Here is a 22634-nt window from a genome sequence, read left to right as displayed (position 1 = left end):
TCTCTGCTGACGTTATTATAATAACGCTTTATTTATTGTTGTCCTTAGTGGGATTTGAACCCAAGTCCCCAGCACTGCAAGGTAGCAGTGTTAACCACTGAGCCATTCTGCCCTTAGCATTCATCTGCTATGCATGGTTGCTAAAATGACATCTCTGTCCATTTTAGCAACCATGCATAGCAGATGTATGCTAAGGGCAGAATGGCTCAGTGGTTAGCACTGCTACCTTGCAGTGCTGGGGACTTGGGTTCAAATCCCACTAAGGACAACAATAAATAAAGCGTTATTATAATAACGTCAGCAGAGAGAACTGTGCTCGTGATGTCATCAGAGAGCATTCCAAAAAGAAAATAATTTCCTCTGTAGTATTCAGCAGCTAATAAGTACAGGAAGGATTAAGATTTTTTAATAGAAGTAATTTACAAATATGTTTAACTTTCTGCCACCAGTTGATTTAAAAGAAAAAAGGTTTTCACTGGAGTACCCCTTTAACCCCTTAAGGACTCAGCCCGTTTTGGCCTTAAGGACTCAGACAATTTAATTTTTACGTTTTCATTTTTTCCTCCTCGCCTTCTAAAAATCATAACTCTTTTATTTTTTCATCCACAGACTAGTATGAGGGCTTGTTTTTTGCGCGACCAGTTTTCCTTTGTAATGACATCACTCATTATATCATAAAATGTATGGCGCAACCAAAAAACACTATTTTTGTGGGGAAATTAAAACGAAAAACGCAATTTTGCTAATTTTGGAAGGTTTTGTTTTCACGCCGTACAATTTATGGTAAAAATGACATGTGTTCTTTATTCTGAGGGTCAATACGATTAAAATGATACCCATTATTATATATTTTTATATTATTGTTGCCCTTAAAAAAAATCACAAACTTTTTAACCAAATTAGTACGTTCATAATCCCTTTATTTTGATGACCTCTAACTTTTTTATTTTTCTGTATAAGTGGCGGTATGGGAGCTAATTTTTTGCGCCATGATCTGTACTTTTTTTTTATACCACATTTGCATATAAAAAACTTTTAATACATTTTTTATAATTTTTTTTAATAAAATGTATAAAAAAAGTAGGAATTTCGGACTTTTTTTTTTTCCGTTCACGCCGTTCACCGTACGGGATCATTAACATTTTATTTTAATAGTTCGGACATTTACGCACGCGGCGATACCAAATATGTCTTTAAAAATGTTTTTTACGCTTTTGGGGTTAAAATAGGAAAAAACGGACGTTTTACTTTTATATTGGGGGAGGGGATTTTTTTTACTTTTACTTTTAAATTTTTTTAAATTTTTTTTTTACACTTGAATAGTCCCCATAGGGGACTATTCATAGCAATACCATGATTGCTAATACTGATCTGTTCTATGTATAGGACATAGAACAGATCAGTATTATCGGTCATCTTCTGCTCTGGTCTGCTCGATCACAGACCAGAGCAGGAGACGCCGGGAGCCGGACGGAGGAAGGAGAGGGGACCTCCGTCCGGCATTCTGAATGATCGGATCCCCGCAGCAGCGCTGCGGGCGATCCGATCGTTCATTTAAATCGCGAACTGCCGCAGATGCCGGGATCTGTATTGATCCCGGCACCTGAGGGGTTAATGGCGGACGGAGGACGGAGGAAGGAGAGGGGACCTCCGTCCGGCATTCTGAATGATCGGATCCCCGCAGCAGCGCTGCGGGCGATCCGATCGTTCATTTAAATCGCGAACTGCCGCAGATGCCGGGATCTGTATTGATCCCGGCACCTGAGGGGTTAATGGCGGACGCCCGCGAGATCGCGGGCGTCGGCCATTGCCGGCGGGTCCCTGGCTGCGATCAGCAGCCGGGATCAGCCGCGCATGACACGGGCATCGCTCCGATGCCCGCGGTTATGCACAGGACGTAAATGTACGTCCTGTTGCGTTAAGTACCACCTCACCAGGACGTACATTTACGTCCTGCGTCCTTAAGGGGTTAAAGGGGTACTCTGCCCCTAGACATCTTATCCCTCATCCAAAGGATAGGAGATAAGTTGTCTCAACGCGGGGAGTCTGGTTGCTTGGTGCTTTCATGTTTGTGACGCCCCCTCCATGCATGTCTATGGGAAGGGGCTTGACAGCTAGTACATAGCCATCACGCCTCCTCCCATAGACATGAATGGAGGGTGCGTGATGGCTGTGGCCAACCTTCATCTGGCACAGAGCTGAGTTTGCACCGTGCACCAGATGACTGGGGTGCCGTGCCGGAGATCGCGGGGGTCCCAGCGGCGATCCTCCGCGATCAGACATCTCATCGCCTATCCTTTGGACAGGGAATAAGATGTCTAGGGGTGAAGTACCCCTTTAAATGGGCATTGTCATTAAAACTAATTTTTGCTATTGCACTCCTTATAGTAAATAAAAATCTTTCTAATATACTTTGTTTTAAAAAATGAAGTTTTCTACTCTTTATTTGTGTTTAAAAAAGTTCCCTTAGGTGTCTCCCTACTTGTCCAGAGCACATTTCCCCTATCTCTAGCACAGACTTTGGACTCCTGCTGGCCTGGCAGAAGTCCAAAATCAGAAAATGCAGCCTTAGCCAATCATAGCTAATCTCACTCACTGGACTGCTCTGGGCTGTGTGTAGCAGAGTAAAGAAGGAAGTTCTCCCCTGTATGGCTTAAGATGATGTAAAAGCCTGCTGGGTAACGCCGCTTCCCAGTAGAGATGAGCGAATCAAAGCTGACAAACCTGAATTCATTAAGAATTTCATTAAATATTCGATTCACAAAGAATGCGAATATCGCTGTGATTCTATCGCTTCATTAAACTCCATTTACTGCGGTCCAGGCTCCAAGGACTCTAAAATGGCGGATCCACATGTCAGTACATGGGGCAAGGAAAGCTGGGAATGTGGGAAGGCAAGGCGGGAAGGGAAATAGGTGGGATGACCCTGAATCACATGCAGGATGCAGCCGATGCAACAGCCCTATATATTTGGCTCGTCATATCATTCATTACACTGCATGGAGATAGGAAAAACATCACTGTGTGTGTGTGTTACACAGAAAAGCTTGTTGCAGCAGCGTTTCACCTCTTAGCCACCTCAGCCTTCTGTGTGACACAGAGCACAGCGTATTTGCACAGAAATTAATTCTTATTGCGGCGATTAACCCCTCAGTCACTGTGAACAGCATTGTATTACAGAGAGGGGCAGAGAGCTGCTTTGCGCTGCCTCAGCTGCAGAAACGTTTTCAGATGAGGGAGAAATAATTTTTTAGGGCAAATCTGTGTCTTTGTTTCCACAGCATGGTGTGGAAATATCATGCTTTGGGGCTGTTTTTCAGCAAAGGGACCAGGACGACTGATCCGTGTAAAGGAAAGAATGAATTGGGCCATGAATCGTAAGATTTTGAGTGAAAACCTCCTTCCATCAGCAAGGGCATTGAAGATGAGACATGGCTGGGTCTTTCAGCATGACAATGATCCTAAACACACCACCCAGGCAACAAAGGATTAGCTTTGTAAGAAGCATTTCAAGGTCCTGGAGTGGCCTAGCCAGTCTCCAGATCTCAACCCAATAGAAAACGTTTGAAGGGAAAGTCCATGTTGCCCAGCGACAGCCCCAAACATCACTGCTCTAGAGGAGATCTGCATGGAGGAAGGGGCCAAAATACCAGCAACAGTGTGTGAAGACCTTGTGAAGACTTACAGAAAATGTTTGACCTCTGTCATTGCCAACAAAGGGTATATAACAAAGTATTGAGATGAACTTTTGTTATTGACCAAATACTTTGTTTCCATCATAATTTGCAAATAAATTATAAAAAAAATCAGATAATGTGGATTTTTTTTCTCTTTATCTCTCTTATTTGAGGTATGATGAAAATTACAGGCCTCTCATCTTTTAAGTGGGAGAACTTGCACGATTGGTGGCTGGCTAAATACTTTTTTTCCCCCACGGTAGATCACTAAAGCTGAATCTCTAGTTTTATTCAATATTTAGTGAAATAATAGACTACTTATATATTTCCATTGTTTCCTCTTTCGTTCTATCATATTGTTTATTGTTGCTCATATAAAAGAGTTATTCATCCACCCCATATATTTCATCTGTCATAAGTACTGAGTACATATTCTATCTCTTTCTAATTTTCCCGCATAACGTCCAGTTGTTCTTTACTACCGCCACAGTGCGATCCGCCAAGACATGCTCAAGGACAAACAAAGCACAAAGTATAGAAGACAAACTAATTATAAGGTGTCAGAGCAATGACATAGGATGGTACTGGAAGAAACTTCAATTTCACAGAGCCAAAAAAGCTAGACATTAGTTTCAGGTATACGTATCAAAAATCTTCCTGTTAACTTGAGACTGACACCAGAAGTAACAATCATTTTCCACAAAACTATATATCAATCTGCTCATCTCTTGTTATAGACCACACTATATGGAGCACCTATGGATCAGACAGCAGATTCAACATGATAAATTATCTTTAATCATTAACCACGGATGATATATAAAATAGCACGCTATAATACTCATAGTACATTAAACGGGTATTCCGGCTTTATACATCTTATCCCCTATCCAAAGGATAGGTAATAAGATGTATGATCGCAGGGGTCCTGCCACTGGGGACCCCGCGATCTCGATGCAGCTCCAGGCATTCTGTGCCGGGCGCTGCCTCCGATACAGGGACATGACGTCACGGTCACGCCCCTAGTGACATAACACCACGCCCCTCCATTCATGTCTATGGTAGGTAATCAACTTTTTGGCATTTCTATGGTCCCCATGATTCAGCATTTGCGGCAGTATAGATGACTATTGTTTCGCGCCTTCCCTGCGATTTTGTTTGGCTCGAGAGAACAACTGATCACAGTGGGCTTGGCTTCTTGCCTTCCCTGACAAGCCAGCCCCCTAATGGCGTCTGTGTTCCATCTGGACGTCCTGATGTTCACTGCGGCCCAGCATTCTGCAGACTGCTGAGATCATGTGACATTGGCCTGTCAAGATGTCCAGATGGACCGCACACGTCATCAGGGGACTGGGTTGTCAGGAAAGAAAAGAAGAAGCCAAGACCCCTGTGATCAGCTGTTCTCTCAAGCTGGACAGGATTGCAGGGAAGGCTTGAGACAACAGTCATCTATAACGCCTCGAATGATGAATCTCGGAGACCATAGAAACATGGTCCTCGAGGTTCAGCTTTAATTTAATCAACATTTTCCTGAAAAATCACAAAGACAGACATTTATCAAGCGATTTAGTTATTTTTTTTAACTAAAAATGTTGCACAAATGTCGCACCTGCGACTACGCAATTTTTGGTGCAGCATTTTGACTGGAAAGAAAGAAAAGCAAGTTTTCCAAAACTTAACTACGTAGTAATAATTTTAAAATGGGCTACGGGTAGTCTGGTATTTATTGACTGCGACAGTCGCAACTGCGGCAGTCGCAACAGGGTTAAAAATTGACTAAATTTACTCCAGCTCAAACATGGAGCAGAAAAAACTACTACCAAAGTAAAAAAGAAAAAATTGCTTACGTGAAAGAAAATTAGCAACATGCTGAACCAGTTGATAGATAAGTCACACATGAGCAAAAAGCAAAAGTAAAGAAAAAATTACTAAAAAAAGGAATACATAAGCAAACATTGATAAATGTCCCCCAAAGTGTTTGCCAAAAAAATAAAAAAATAAACGTTGGTGCCTGCAGACCTGTGGTGAGAATATCTAGCTACAGTATGTAAAACAATAAAGATGGATCCAAGATTTGTAAAGCAGAATCTGTCATTCACATGTAGAGAGTCTCATATTAGTTTGTCGTTTTTTTTTTATAATTCATGTATGTGTTTAATATTATATGGAATGGGGGATGGGTGGTTGTAAGTTTCTGCATAAGACTATAAATTCACTAAGATCCATGTCTTAGTTGTTGCCTGGAGCGAGGTAGTCATATTCCACCACTGTAGTTTCTAAAAGCTTAATAGGATTTACTAAGTATAGCACAATATCACTTCCATATGAGCAGATCTATAGCTGACACATGATTAACTGGGATATATCTGTTCAGAGCAAATGTATCATATTGATAGCAAATGTATTTACCAGTCTAAATTAGAGTGAACTGGATCCATTACTATTGCATAATACAAGAAATGAACAGAGCTTTGATCACTACTATTTGTACCCTACTTAATGTACAGTATGTGACTGGATAAATATTTACAGAGCAGATCACATAAGCACCATACTTCAGAAACAAGATTATATACTTATTAAAGGGGTATTCCAACTTTATACATCTTATCCCCTATCCAAAGGATAGGAGATAAGATGTATGATCGCTGGGGTCTGGCCGCTGGGGACCACCATTCTGGCATTCTGCGCCGGGTGCTGCCTCCGAGAAAGGGAAGTGATGTCACAGCCATGCCCTCTCGTGAAGCCACGCTCACTCCATTCATGTCTAGGGATGAGGGGAAAACATGTATAAAGCCGGAACACCCCTTTAAGGTCTTGATATATATATATATATATATATTATAGCTGTGTTTTTTTTAATACAGAGCTCCAAATCTCCTGCATACACTGACTTACACACTTTTTCCCAGTGGAGCACTACATGGCCCCTAAGGCTAAGCTCACATGGCAGAATTTCCGAGCAGAATTCCGCAAGAGAATTCCGCTCAGAAATTCAACTGCAGCAGCATTTTAAGACAAAAAGCTTGCACATACAATTTTTGTATCTCCTGTCGTCAGGAGGTTTCACTAGATTAGGTAACTGCATTATTGTTATTTTACAGCGTGGCTTATGAAACTATCTTTTCTTCATACTGTAACATTTAATGTTTCGTCCCTTAAGGATTGTATTCAAGAGTATCTGAGCAATAAGAGGAAAACAAAAAACAGAAAGTTGTTTAATTGTTCAGTAAACTTCTGCAAAGGTCACGGCGTTCGGGCTCCTTAATACCTTAAGAGAAGGGAAATATGTATTTTAATAATGGAGAAAGTGCAGCGGTTCTAATTGTGCATAATAGAAAGTAAAAAATGTTGAGCAGGGAGGTGGGAACTCATTTATCTTGGGTTTTCTGTTTAATCATGCAGTCATTTATAACAAATATATTCCTCCAGTTTCAGTAAAAGGTTTTTGGCTCGGACTGCTGGCTGAAACAACTCAGATAAATTTTCCTTAATGTCATCCGGGGTGATTGTAACTATCAAGTATGCTAAGCTGAGCAGGCGGAACTTCGATTACACCTGACACCAAATTAGGCACATTTCTCAAAATGAAAAAAATAATTATATATATATATATATATATATTTTTTTTTTTATATATATATATATATATATATATATATATATATATAAATAATAACTGTTCAATGGTCACTTGAGAACTACATTCCAAATATGGCAGTATAGAACCTTAAATGACAATATTGCTTTCTAAATTTTCTGTCTCTCAGGAGTTGTCATCCAGCTTGGCCTAGATCCTGGACACCAACTCTGCCTTGTTCAACTTCTATGGCATGCGGTGCGACCTGTTCAGAGGTCATTGTGCAGAGGGTGTTGGATTGTTGGATGAGCTCTGACCATTATCTGTTGTGAATGTTCTGGTCCTGTTTTACCTATATACATTTGTAATCCTGTCTGGGAGGACACTACTGGAAAATGTTCTCTACAGAACAGGAAGGGGCAGCTTTTATTAGGCTTAGTGGCCTAACAAGAAACACAATAAAATAGCCATCACAACTACCTTATACACTGGTGCACGCTGCTGTGGCAAATTTGAAGTGAGGCCACCTCCGCGTGGTGGACGAGGGACACGTTTCGATCAAAAAGTGAGCTAAAAGCCTCCATGTTTTGACAAAGAGTACTGCTGCAACCTTTTAGTTGTATACTTACTGACCTAGACATGTGAAAAATTGTTGATCACAGCAAGTCTCTCTCATGAGACCCTCTGCAATCGCTAGTGATAAGATGGGGAAGATGCGGCATTGTGCTACGCTCCCAATATGGCAGATTCAGCCTTTTATCTACATAGAAGTCTACAGTATACAGAGAAAAGGTTGGATGTGGCGGTTGGCCAGGAAGTAGAGCCAATGCTATCTGCTTCCCCGACTTATGACTAGCGATCACAGCGGGTCTCGGTAGTAATCGGCCTGTCAAAAGTTCTTTTCATGACAGTAACTCTTTAAATAGAAATAAAAAAATAAATGGGATTTAAACAACATGTGTTTTCTGATGGTACTCCGCCCATAGACATCTTATCCCCTATCCAAAGGAAAGGGGCTAAGATGTCTGATCGCGGAGCGTCGGGTGCAGCGATGGAGGCTCGTGACGTCACGGTCATGCCCCGCTCGTGGCATCACGGACACGCCCCCTCAATACAAGTCAATGGGAGGGGGTGTGACATCTGCCACGCCCCCTCCCATAGATTTGCATTGGGGGCGTGGTCGTGACATCACGAACGGGGAGTGACTGTGATGTCACAAGCCCCCGCCCACCACGCCAGTCATCACGGAGTGAAGTTCGCTCCGTGCACTAGATGTCTGGGGTGCTGCAGCCGAGATCTCGGGGGGTCCCCAGTGGCGGGACCCCTGCGATCTGAAATCTTATCCCCTATCCTTTGGATCCCCTATCCTTTGGATCCTTGTCTATGGGTGGAGTACCCTTTTATAGCCTAGGTAAGCCAAGTCATAACTCTTGTAAAAGCCTTAGTTGGCCTAATGCTGCTGTAATTGCCCACTGGCCCCTGATTTTTGCTTATCACGCACAGGTAGGTTAGCGCTAGGTCCCGTGCCATTTGAAAAACCTTGGCGTTGGTGTGTGGGCTCTGGTATGTCCTTCATATAAGGATATACTGGCGAATGTCTCAATTTTAACATCAGTGTTGAGGGATAGCCAATGTCATTGTATACATCTACCACAGTAGTGCACCTACATTTCTGTATTGTATTATCCTCATTGTTACACATTCACACCGTTTATCTGGTGTAGGATCTTATTGTGGCACTTGTAGTCCACTGCAGGCATTCTCCATTGTATGCATTTTTATGCTGGGGATTGCCCCTAGCAACGGACTACAAGGGCAGGATCTGCTCCCCCAGTATAAATGCACAACTGCATTTGGGGTTGAGCACCTCCAGCCATTTGAGACCATGTTTTTTGTTGTTGGTGAACATAATGGTTGTCATCCAGTTTTAGAATTGTGTTGCTTCAGTTCTTTAGAAAAATTGAGCTTCATGGCCCCCTGCCCAGCTATCACTGCATTAAATAAGATAGAAGGAAGAAGAAACTGCAGCCCATCCATCCAGGTAGAAGAGAGATATGTTGTAGATGACATTAAGCAAGGAGACATTTTCAATCCCAAAGCATCCTGTCTTGGTGACACGTAAAGATGAGTATTACAAAGTCCAGGCCACACTTATGAAACCCACTGAAACATGAGAGATGTGTGTGGGTCAAATGGCTTTGTTCAGCTGTCAGATTCAATATTCCTGGAGTTACTGGGGGATTTCTTTTCCAGGTATACACTTCAGGTAAAATAAAATGAGCGTGAAAAGTAGAAGTGTCGAATATATTGGAGAAGATTGTACAAGAGTACCAGGAAGAATACACATATAAGATCTAATGCCTACATTTAGTTATCTCTAACTTACCATCATCAGGCTTTTCCTGCATATCTGTCTTCTTGGCTTTACATTTCTTTGTTGGAGGTGACTGTGCATTTTTATCTGTTCCTTCTGTATAAAGACGTGCAAAAGAGAACAATGCATTTTTATCAATTTCATTTGAAGTCATCTTTATTCTTCTGTTCAATACAGAAGAATACACAGTAATCCACAGTCCGCAGTTCTACAGAATGTTGAGGATTTAAGTTCAAGTTCATTTAAAGGTAATGTTTGTCAGAGAACAACCTATAGTTTAAAGAATACCTCTCATTTCAGGTAATTTTACAGGATTAGCTGTTATGTGTGTGCATGAGAAGCTCTGTTTCTGGCCATTATATAACTGGTATATGACATTTTTTTATCAGTGTTATTGTTATCCCTGGGATTGTGGTTGAAGGATAAACTCTATGATGTATCCCATACAGTGCACAGATACAGAAAATGGGATCATGCTTTTCTATCTCTTTATGGTACACTGCAATGAGCAGCAGCATGGAGGACATTATAAAGTAGTGTTGGCAGTCTAAGCTGTAAATTCAGCACTAGGGTGAGATCTAAAACTCACAATAACTAGTTTACAGAACTGCATCCTCTCTGTTCACTTCTGGCTCTCTCCAGCTACTCTCTCTTTTTTTCTCCTTCACCCTCTATAGCAGTGGTCTTCAACCTGCGGACCTCCAGATGTTGCAAAACTACAACTCCCAGCATATCCGGACAGCCGTTGGCTGTCCGGGCATGCTGGGAGTTGTAGTTTTACAACATCTGGAGGTCCGCTGGTTGGAGACCACTGCTCTATAGACTTCCATAGGCAGCACATACTGATCCATGACTGAGCTAAAGGCAAGAAAGACTTGATGAGTTTATTGTTTGTGAATTAAAAGTTTAAGAAAGATGAGGAGTGAAAGGAACCTAAGAGAGAGCTAGTCATTTTTTTTTCTGTAAGGGTAGGGTTACACGTAGTATATATGCAGCGAATTTCATGCCACACAAAAACCCTTGTGCAGTGGGAAAATGCCCTATGTATTCTATGAGGAGACACACAGAACTACCTGGTGGCAGCCACTTGTGCGCAATGAGGTTTGGAGGCGGGGCTATTTAGTTTTGCAAAGTTTTTTTTACATTTCTGTGACCATTAGAGTCAAGTTTTTAAGTTAAACCCATTAAGGCCACAGTGGGTTTTGGCCGTAAGGAAACAGTAATTTAAATTCTTGCCTTTTCAGTTCTAAAAGTTCTAACTATTTTGCTATTATTTTGCATTTACGCTGTTCACAATACTGGATAAATAAGAAACAAGCAAGTAGCAATCCAGCGCATAAAACTTCAGGTTTATTACAGAATATGAATATGCTAATCGAAGGAGATTGATTCAGGATGCAAAAAGAAGCAGGGGGCGGGCAGCCAGTGGGACCCCGCCTCTTGCGCACAATTCCCTGGATTGAGCAATGGAATTTCTGAAGCCCATATCTCAGCAACCAGTGGACGGTATTTAGTAAGTGACCCATCTGTGGAATCCTGGTCACTAATACTATAACCCTGTGTATTGGGTTTAGTGTGGGTGATCAGTGTCACAGTTTTCCTTTAAAATTGGAAAATGGAGACTAACTTAAAGTTTTATTAAGGGAGGGGCTTTTTTATGCAAATGTTTTTTGTAATTATTCTATTTACACTTTTTAAGTCTGCAAAGGGGACTATTATAAGCAATCATTAGATTGCATTTACTGAGCAATGATATGCTATTTTATAGAACTGCTCAGTGTAATCAGTGATCTGTTAGTAGAGTGTGCTGAGGCGGACTATATCAGCAGATCGCCGCTGTTTGCCAAGGAAAACAATCGGACACGATCAGGTTGTGGGGGTGCCGATGAGAAGGTATAAGATGTCGCTCTAGCCAGAAACCTCCTAAATGTTGTGATCTAAGCTTTTAAGAGGTTAATGACAGATATCAGAAAGATTGGTAATGTCAGTGATTGATTTTAAGTGGTGGCTGCTATCACTCATCGTCTATGAAGCGAGTGCAACAACAATGCTCGCTTCAGAGACTCACTTTAGAAGGCTATGTACGTTGCTACGCACCACGGACCAGGCATCCTCTAGGGGTTAATATATTTTGTGTGCTTTTTAGATAAATCTTAAAATATAATTCTGTAGTCTCCACACTGACTACTGTGCCTAACAATAGGCTGACACTTCCTGCACTGTATGGACATTGAATGACAAGGCTTTACCATTTCCCTGTGGTGCTATTTTTACAGATTTATATATATATATATTTTTTCATTAAAACTGACTATGGTCTTGCACACTACTGTACAGTATGTCTTAGTCACGGACTCAGAAGACCTTGATTCAATGCTGAATTCTCTGTTTAGTGTGAATATAATTCTTAACGGAGTATTGACATATACTTACTGAGATCCTCGCTGATCTTTTTGCTGACTTGGTTCCTCTCCTCTTTCTTATCGTCTTCAGTGTCATCATCTCCATCTTCAGTTTCATCATCACATGAAATTACAAATAAGAGAATAAGTGAAGATGCTAAAACTATAATGACATTTTCAGAAGTCAAATCCTTTATTGTCCAAACTAGAAAAAAATTTGGGGCCCCAACCAAACAAACAATGAAACCCAAACAATGAAAAAATACAATTAATTAAAACATGCCCATGAAAAGGCAAAAAAACTCCACATGGGGTGGGGGCCATGGATCCCACCCGCAGGGCGCTCAAACCCCAATACTGTTTGTGCAACTGTCCCCAATTAACTGGCTGTTTAGTATGCAGTCCAATGTAAACCCAACTCCAGCTGGGCGCTAACCGACTGGTGCACTTTTTGAACTCCCACTACTGGATTGATGTCTACTATTTTGTGACCCCCTGCAATTGTGGGGTTGTATATCATTAGAATGAATCTGTAGTTATTTAACTGTGACTGGGTTCTACTAGGCAGGAGTTGGATTTGTATAGGACTGCATACTAAACAGATAGTTTATTGGGGACAGCTGCACACACGGTATTAGAGTTTGAGCACCCTGGGGGTGGGATCCATGGCCCCCACCCCATGTTGAGTTTTTTGTTTTTCATGGGTATGTTTTTATTTATTTTAGAGGGTTTCCTCGTATTGTGTCTCATGTGTAATTAATAAAGTATTGTATTTGGTGTGTTCCATTTTGGAGTGTTTTTTTCTTTCTTTCTTTTTTTTTGAATTGTAAACCCTTTATTGTATCTATGCGCATCTATTACATTTAAGATGATACTGCTACTCAATATACTGTCCAATGTGGCATTGTCATATATGCCTGAATCTTCAGAAGCCTTTACCTAAATCTCCAAGTGTGGAGAAAGCTGTTTTGTTTAGCCCTGGTACCTGAGAGGGCCTACTGGTTCCTTTGCAACATAAGGAGACCATTATTAAAAATGGCAAATGGCAGTTAGGGGCTTGTTACAGTTTTTGTATTGCCCAAGACATTGTCAACCAATACTTTGTTACTGCCAGCATGTGACTCTAAAACATTCTGTTATTCCCCTTAGAGTTTCACAATTGTGATTCATCTAGAGTCTGTAGACTATGGAGGTCCATAGAAGAGAGGTCCCTGGTCTGTGCTCTGTATAAAGGTGTGTTTTTGCCTGTATTCTATCTAGGGGCCTGTATGCAGGGTCTGGGGTTTTTTATTCAGGCGTTCTAGCCTGGAGTCTGAGGTGTGCGGACTGAGGTCTATATTGGGACTTATTTGTGGTCTGTATTATTATGTCTGGTAAGTGGTCTGTAAGAGGAAACAAAAGGTCACTGAATATCCTATACATAAAATACTTTATTTGCATAGCATAATACATACTACATTTTTTGTTCCCATCTTTAGAATCTACCTGATATCTCTTCTCAAAAGTTGGCAAGTATGCTCTATCCTATGCTACCCAAATACTGCAGGGCTTAAACAAATAGAATGTATGTTTATTAGTGTTGAGCGGCATAGGCCATATTCGAATTCGCGAATATTCGCGAATATATGGACGAATATTCGTCATATATTCGCGAATATTCGCATATTCGTAATTTCCCCGTTTTATTTTCGCATATGAGAATATTCGCTCTTGCGGAAATTAGCATAACAGAAAATTCGCATATGTGAAAATTAGCATATGCAAATTTTCGCATATGCGAAATTCGCGCCCCAGTCTCACACAGTAGTATTAGAGCCTTCTTTACACCACATAAGCTGGAAGCAGAGAGGGATGATCACTGTGATGTGTACTGTGAAAAAAAACTAAAAACGAATATTCGTAATTACGAATATATAGTGCTATATTCGCGAATATTCGCAAATAAAATTCGCAATGCGAATATTCGTGAGCAACACTAATGTTTATTGGCTTTTGCACATATACATTTTATTATCCAAATAATTATATATACAAAAACTCTGGATTGATGTGGACCTCTTTCTATCATTGCTAAATATATGCACCTATATCACAGGCCTTTTCCGGAGACACTCAATTGTACACTACATGCCACTCAGGGATAAAGTATACACACAAAGCACGTGAAAGGAATCACCACTAATTGTATAGAGTATAAAAACAAGTACTTTATTTATAAATTTTAAACAACGCATGCACGCATGATCTAGAGTCTTTCTGCAATATTTCCAATACAATGTACATGAAGGGAACAAAAGTGCCGGTCACTATATCAAAAATATTTTTTATAGAGAGCATAAATCCTTCATATGGGAGAAGTACAAATCACTAATAATGTTCCATCTAGTAATCGGAACCTGAGATATATCTCAATCACCCTCTCATAGGGACCCAGGCTCCTATACTGCGTATACAGATCTGAGATATTCCCTCTACCCTAATAGAAGGTTAGGCTTACCCATTTCTTATTGTTGTGGACTACGGCACTCGTCTCGACCTCAACGTACGTTTCGTAACCTATTTCAAGAGGTCATGTAATAGTGTGTTCCCCCTGGGTTTATATCTACATACTGATGATCCTTACCAGCTGTACGTATTTGGCGCATGCACGGGTATTTCCTGGTGCGACGTCACGCCGAAGCGCCGCATCACTCGTGCGCACGTCCGGGGCCGGCATATTCCGGACGCGAGCATCACGAGATCTCGGCACCGAAACGTGAGCTGTCACTCACCACATACCGCGCATGCGCACATCCATTCTGGTCTGGATCACCAGTTGTATGTGCTGCTACAGAGATAGAAATCTAAATGGGACGTAGAAGGATACGATATCCAATCTATTAAACATCTCAGGTATGGGACCACTACATGGAGCATCAGGTAGTTATGTTGGGCAAGAGTTAAATATGACAAGTCTTCTGGTCACACAGCATGGTAATTCTCTTACTTGGCAACCTGTTTTTCTTTAAAATAATCCACTTGTTATTAATGGCTCCTCCAATGCACAGAGAAGGGGGGCTACAGATAACACGCTGACATCTGAACTCAGCAACAAAGCTGGAAACCATTTGGTGGAATCAACCATATCAGACAGGTGACATTACTAAATGCTAAAGTGACAGAAGCTTGAATGGAGAACTTCATACAATCTGTCTCTGGCAAGAATGATAACTGGCCATTTGCATAGACCATTATATTCATTCCATGACATATTGTAGCTAAAGGTACACAGCTGATAAGGACGGCATTATAATTAGCTTTGGATATTAAATAAACGTCAAGCAGGTCATGTGTTATGTGTCAGTCATGTTTCATAAAGTGATAGGAGCCTAACCTGATTTAGCCAGAAGAAGATGTATTTGTATTACTGGGGTTGTTACATGATAAATGTGGTAATACTGTGATTACTATCCACACATACCAAATATTTACACATTTTTTTCTTCCAATATAGGGCTAACTAGTGGTGAGCAAATTGTTTTGGAACAAATCTGATTTGTTACTAATATAAAAAATATCTGGATTCATTTCAATGTAAGTTTGTGATCTGCTGTATGCCTGATTATTTAGCACTGTGTGAATACTCATTTGCTTCTGTCTGTGGCCGGTGTCTTCCTCTTCAGCCTCTAGTGACTATTTAGTGATCACTAGAGGGTTGCATGGCTTTCCTCTGCAGCACTATAGTAACCGCTAAATGGTCAATAGAAGCCAAAGTGAAATACCCCGTTCTGTTCTGCCCCTGACCCCAAAAGTGTGGGGCTAAATTCAAAGCACCAAAGCACCGAAATAACTGTGACAACCCGATTCGAGTGAAACTTCTTAAAATTATTCTTAGAAGGTTTGCTTTTCTTTAGTGCCAGCGTAATCCAGTGTTGTACAAAGACTGTGATATTAAGGACTAAAGTTACTTTTAGATATATGGGATTACTCTGATTCCAATTTATGCCTCAGAAATATTTCTGAATTGGCACACTAGTGAGGGATTTCTGGAGGGCACTCATATCAACAGGTTTGGATACAAGGACCTATTGCCTTACTGGAAGGGGTTCTCTTTTGGCATTGTCTGCTCTGGCAACACACACATATATATCTATACATAAGAGCTCATGTACACAGCTGTTTGTATCCATGTTGTATAAGCCAATAATATGACACCATAAGATTGTTATGGGCAGAGACTAAACAAGGATTTCATCAACTGGGCAAAATATTCAGTTATCTTTCTTAACCCTGTGTCTAAAACCCAGGACATGAGAGCTTGGTTTGTTGGTGCTGTCATCTCCTCCTTTAAATTAGCCCCAGGCCATTGGCCCATTTATTTTTTTACTTCAATGTGCCTCCAAATATTATACATAGGCGCACCATGGGTCTTTTTTAAGAATAAACATGCTTATACGCATACTATATCAAACACAGAACACACCGAATCACATGTCTTGCTGTACAGGGAGGAGGATCATAAAATGCTGTGTGTGACGTTCAGCCATTTTGGGATTTGATCAGCATGAAATTTTAAAAAAAAATTGTTTTTTTACCCATGGGTTCCACCAGAAGAATAAACATGTTTAATCCTCTGGTAAAGTAGCATTTCATGGAAATTCCTTAGTGTAAACAGGGAGTCGAAAAAACCATTAAAGTCCATTGAACTTTCATTCAAGACAGAATTGAAGCTGAATATTGGCACGGAATTATGCTAGAGAATTCCTACCCTAAGGCCAAGTTCACACTGATAATATTAATGAAATTGTGCTGTACCAAGCACATGGCAGAATTTCCACAGTAGAAACCTCTGTTGCAGAAATCCTGATTTCGGCATCCAAGGAAACAATTAACATGTTCATTGATTCTGTTGATCCCGCTTTTATCCCGCAGTTCTAGCGCCGGCGGAAGATGCAAATTTGCATACATTCCGCAAATTTTCTGCCATGTGAACATGGTCTTATAGTACAAATGGACTGTTAAGCTGATGTCCAAAATATCATGTGTCCAAAAAATCATTATTTCTACTTTTTAAATAATCACACAAAGTTTTTCTAAAGAAAAATAAATCTGAATCTTCTCTCCCCTTACTCATTGCTTTCTCTGTCAGAGATTAGATTTCTCATCAGTAATAGAAAAAAACCTTCTTATCCCTATAAAGCCGCTACTACAAATAGACAAAAGAAACCTGAAAACATAATTATTTTGTGATTTCAGGTGAAACTTTCAATTGCCGTTAATAGGAATACTTACTGGAGCATACGGTATGAGGCCTATAAGCAGAATAATATTGGTTTTGATACCTGATCTACTTTTCCATCCAGAAACAGCAGATGAATAAATTAAAGCAGCTTTCATTGACTACATAATGTGACATAAGTGCTTATAAAATACGCCACACAGGAAAACATGCTGAATTAAATCTAACACTCAAAGCAATGTCCTCACAAACAAATCCCACAAAGGTAATTCAATAGACTGTCGAGTGTTCTGGGTACATTTAATAACTATCGGGTTCTCGGAGCAAGAATTTCTTTAGGTGACAGAAGACAAATGTAACCTATTTACTCTGTGCTCTGAAGAGAGACACCTTCATTTAAATCATCTATTCTGCCATATACATTTTTAAGTAAACTGACGCCTAATTTACCGCAGAGGTGTAAAGTCCTAAAAATGCATTATTTTCAAGCAATAAAATTCTTTATTCTAACAAGTGTAATTGCCACAGTGATATGTGTCTGCAGTTGGAGCAGAATTTACTGCCCATCATTGCCAGAAATCTGGTGACCAAGAGCTCAAAATTTTTGTTTTAATTAAATCTAAGGATTTTTGATACTACGTATAACATTTTTTTATTTTTTTCTCTGTCGAAAATATTTCTCTGACTCAAAAGACACATCTAGGGCTTGTCCACAGTACGAAATTTCTGCACAGTACGAAAAGGCCTGCGGCCTTTTTAATATCTTTAAAACTGTAATTTTCTGACCCCTACAACTTTTTGTTTTTCTGCGCATGTGGTGGTATGAGGGCTAATTTTTTTGCGCTGTGATCTTACGTTTTTAGCGGTACCATGTTTGTATTGATTGGACTTTTTGATCGCTTTTTATTCATTTTTTTCATGATATAAAAATTGACCAAAAATACGCTATTTTGGACTTTGGAATTTTTTTCGCATACGCCATTGACCGTGCGGTTTAATTAATGATATATTTGTATAGTTCAGACATTTACGCACGCGGCGATACCACATATGTTTATTTCTCTTATGGTTACATATTTTTTATATGGAATTTGGGAAAAGGGGGGTAATTTAATCTTTTAATAAGGAAGGGGTTAATGGGTGGTTTTTTAAAACTTTTTATGTAACTTTTTTTTTAAAACACTTTTAGTACCCGTAGGGGACCATTAGATTCCTCATACAGATCAATGTGATTTCATAGAACCACATTGATCTGTGTGCTCTGCGTTCGATTGATAAAGCCTGGTCCTACCAGGCTTTATCATTCTCAGCACAGCAGTCAGCACGGAAGGAGAGGTAAGACCTCCGGCTACCTCAGCAGTGGATCGCCCTCCAGCGATTGCACTGCGGGGGGGGGGGGGGGGTGATCCACCCCACTAGACCACTATGGATGGTTTGACCTAAAGGTCAATACCACGATTTTAGGTCTGGTAAGAAAACCGTATACGGGGCAAAAATTAGCCGACTGGAGTCATTGTTTGACTCTGGTCGGCTCATTGTAATGAATGGGGTTCGGGCTGGGATACGAGAGCGCCTGGTTTTCACTCCTCCCAACCGGATCTGGCACCCGTACACTAAAAACGTAGTGTAAACCAACCCTTAGTTTTATGGGCTGTTACCAATATCACATGTAAAGTGCTCTGGAACCAAGGGCGCCATATAAATACATAATAATAATAATAATATGCATTGCTATGGAGACATTGCTATGCGCCCACGGCATATGAAATTTCTGCTTACACACTTGTCATGGGTTCCATTTTTAAAGGATTCATAAAACTGAAAACTTTTTAAATATCAGCAGAATCAGTTTTTGTACAAAGATTAATTTAGACCTCAGTATATTATGGAGATCCAGAGAATGACTAGTATAAATTATTTCATATAGACAGATGGTAGGAGTTTTAACAAGATATAAACTCTTCGAAACATGTGTAGGTGCATGTAGTGGAAGACATTTCTATACAAGCTTTGCTAATCACAGGTCATTGGAGATGAACTGTCTGAACAGAATGCAGCCTAGTGTTTAATCTCATTTTAGTCTTAAATCTTAGTGTAACAACATAGGTAATGTACTATATCTCCTTTTGATTTTACAAATGTATTATTGGAAAAAACACAACAGGGCCATAAATCAATCTTTGAGAGAAATATTACATGTGTTCCTAAAATTTTTTCTTTATCCAAATGCATTGCACAAACCTAATTTCAACATTATTCCTCAAATACTTGAACCAAGGGAGAAGGAGGAGAAAGAGGAGGAGGAGGAGAAAGAGGATGAGGACGAAGGAAGAGGTACAACAGCAACAACATCAATAAATTAATGAACATTTCAGTGTTGGGTTAACGTATTCAAGACAACCACTGCTATATCATGTGAGATCATCAGCCTCTTAAAGCAACGTGATCGACAGACAGTCATGTATAGTATGCACTGCGCATAGGACCTTTTAAAGGGCAGATAGCTGCTTCTTATAAAAGCCAATTGATGATATACAAGTCAATCAGTGTCTATCTAAAGGACCCTTTAGATAGGCCAACAATTGCCAGTAAACAGCCACCTGAACAATCGGGTGTTCATAGCAGATCCCCCATTTATACAGGGAGATGTGCCGCCTACTAATAAAGATTTCTAGTCCTGCATAATCTTGTCTCATTTATTACACAGGACAATTATTGGCCCATTCGGGCCCTCTCACCGACCCCTCAAGTCGTCACGCCCCCTCCCATAGACTTGCATTGAAGGGGAGGGAGTGTGATGTCATGAGGGTGTGTGGCTATGACATCATGAGCTCCCGGCTCCAGCGTTCGGAACAATTTGTTCCAAACGCTGAGCAGCGGAGTATCCCTTTAATGGTCTATTCAGCATTTGATGTGCAGGATTTTCTGCTGCAGATTTCAATGTAAACAAAATGACTGAATACAGCTTCAAATCATGCACATGATACGTGTGGATAGACCCTAAATCTATGTGTCTAACCCACTGATGTGAATGACGTATTCTGAGTGTTCTGTAAGCAGGTTATAAGAGTTATGATATTGTGGTGAATGGGTTTCATGAGAAATTGGGCTCCTGAACTAAACTAAGGAAAGATAGAGGCAACAATAAGTCAGCACTCCAGGTGAAGTGTATGCTTAGTGAACTGTAACTTTATTAGCCATGTCACATTTGGCTGTGCTTAGGAAATCTAGTCTTTGTAATGAACTTGTGAGGCATATAGCAACATCTCAGGCTAGGCTTTTCCTCAGGCTGTACGTGATGGAAGTTCTGCAAGAGTTAAAGGGGTACTCCGGTGGAAAACTGTTTTGTTTTATATCAACTGGCGCCAAAAAGTTAAACAAATTTGTAAATTACTTCTATTAAAAAATCTTAATCCTTCCAGTACTTAATAGCGGCTATATACTACAGAGGAAATTATTTTCTTTTTGGATTTCTTTTCTGTCTGTCCACAGTGCTCTCTGCTGACACCTCTGTCTATTTTAGGAACTGTCCAGAGAAGCATATGTTTGCTATGGTGATTTGCTCCTGCTCTGGACAGTTCCTAACATGGACAGAGGTGTCAGCAGAGAGCACTGTGGACAGACAGAAAAAAAGTCCTAAAAGAAAAGAATTTCCTCTGTAGTATACAGCTGCTAATAAGTACTGGAAGGATTAAGATTTTTTAATGGAAGTAATTGACAAATCTGTTTAACTTTCTGGCACCAGTTGATTAAAAAAAAAAAAAAGTTTTCCACCGGAGTACTCCTTTAAGAACTAGTATAAGAGTCCTGTGCAAGGGATAAACACCAATGAAGAGTGGGTTCAGTTGTAGACAAGAGCACAGCCCATAGTGATATGACTAATAAAGTTGGAACTCACTTCACCTGGAGTGACGACTTATTGTTGTTGTTATGTTCCATATGATGGTATAAGGGAGGTATCTACTGGAATACGGCACCAAAGACAGCATCTGAATGAATGTTGTGTTACCCAAACACTGATAAACTAAAGGAAAGGTAGGGGTGCATACATCTGAATAGGTAGGAATGTATAAAGTGTGGATTATCAACCATACTCCTTCTCCAAATAACAACAGTACCAGCACTCTACTTATTTTTGTAAGAAGAAAAAGAATTTGGGAAGCCCTTACACTTTATGTACTGTATATCTCTATGTACCGAGTATGGCTCACTTATACGTAACACTAAAACTAAAGCAATATGTTAGACCTGCCTAAATATGTTCAATTACTAATACATGAGTGCAACAAGGAAAAGAAAGAATAAAAAAAACTGAAATGACACCAATCTACTCCATCTGTCTGTTGTCTATATGAACAGCGAGTAAAAAAAAACTGCTTTGCTGTACAGCCATGTGAAACATTAAGCTTTTTGATGGTGGTTTTCCATTGATGACTGTCATTTTTTCATAATAAGATCTAATCTGACCTACCACTTGGTGTACTTCTTTCAGTGAAAGATTATTTAAAGATTTAATAAAGCCCATCATTTTATATTTGTTACACCGATGCCCCGCTGCTCACCTTGGCCAAGCCGTATATTTTGCAGGCCTTCCAGCTGTATTATCGCAGGGTCCGCACACCTGCACGGGCAGTCTCTTTAAGGGTCCATGGCCATCGCTGATTCCTACCTTCCTCAAATTCCTGCCAGGCACCACCTATATGAGAGTGCTCCTCCCTTCCTGTGCTACAATATAGAGTACTTATCATTAATTAATCTGTCCCTTATTCCCCACCCCATCTTTCCCTGACTAATTCTGACGCTTATCCAGCTTTTTTTCCAAAACCCCTCCTTTTTTATCTTTATTCAGCCCTTTATGGCTGCTCAGTATTCGGTCCTTGTGTGAGGGAGGAAAGGGGCATGCCCGTCAGGTGCGGCGTCATCTGAAGCCTGTCTGGGCTCACTTCTGCCCTTCTTCCTCTATGCTGCACTCCCTCTCCCTCCCTTCCACTTACAATGGGGTGAGTGGTGCGAGCAGCGGGCATGGAGAAGCGGCTCAAGCGCGCAGCATGCTACCGGCCATCCGGCCATGTCAGGAATGCGCTGTGCTGCGGGCACAGCGCTCACTCCTGTCTGATTGACAGGCAGGGAGGTGTGCTGTGCTTCTCAGTGTCCCGGCTGCACTGACAGAGTTTGGACTCATGCCAGGCCAGCATAATTCCGAGCTCTATGGGAGACTTGTGGCCGGGACATGTAGGGAGACCCCTAGTAGTCATTTGTTTTTTTTATCTAAAAAAAGGTAGAAATTTAAAAAAAATTTATAATAACACGCAATTTAAATGTTGTTTATAGTAGAATAATAAACAAATTATCAAAAAAATGTTTATGGCAGGTACTCTTTCAG

At 40.5% G+C, this 22634-nt stretch overlaps 1 protein-coding gene across 1 annotated transcript in view; it reads right to left on the bottom strand.

Annotated features, from left to right (window-relative positions):
* Positions 1-22634, bottom strand: part of MACROD2 (mono-ADP ribosylhydrolase 2) — a 2467642-nt gene that overhangs the window by 129318 nt on the left and 2315690 nt on the right. The window contains exons 10-11 of the mRNA XM_056567894.1: positions 12065-12139; positions 9644-9727 (exon numbers count right to left, since the gene is read on the bottom strand). Coding sequence (XP_056423869.1) covers positions 9644-9727; positions 12065-12139 — 159 coding nt within the window. The remainder of the gene's footprint in view (positions 1-9643; positions 9728-12064; positions 12140-22634) is intronic.

This window comes from Hyla sarda, chromosome 3 (assembly GCF_029499605.1).
Source record: "Hyla sarda isolate aHylSar1 chromosome 3, aHylSar1.hap1, whole genome shotgun sequence".
NCBI lineage: Eukaryota > Metazoa > Chordata > Amphibia > Anura > Hylidae > Hyla > Hyla sarda.
The sequence above is the reverse complement of the archived record's forward strand: the minus strand, read 5'-3'. Positions and strand labels throughout refer to the sequence as shown.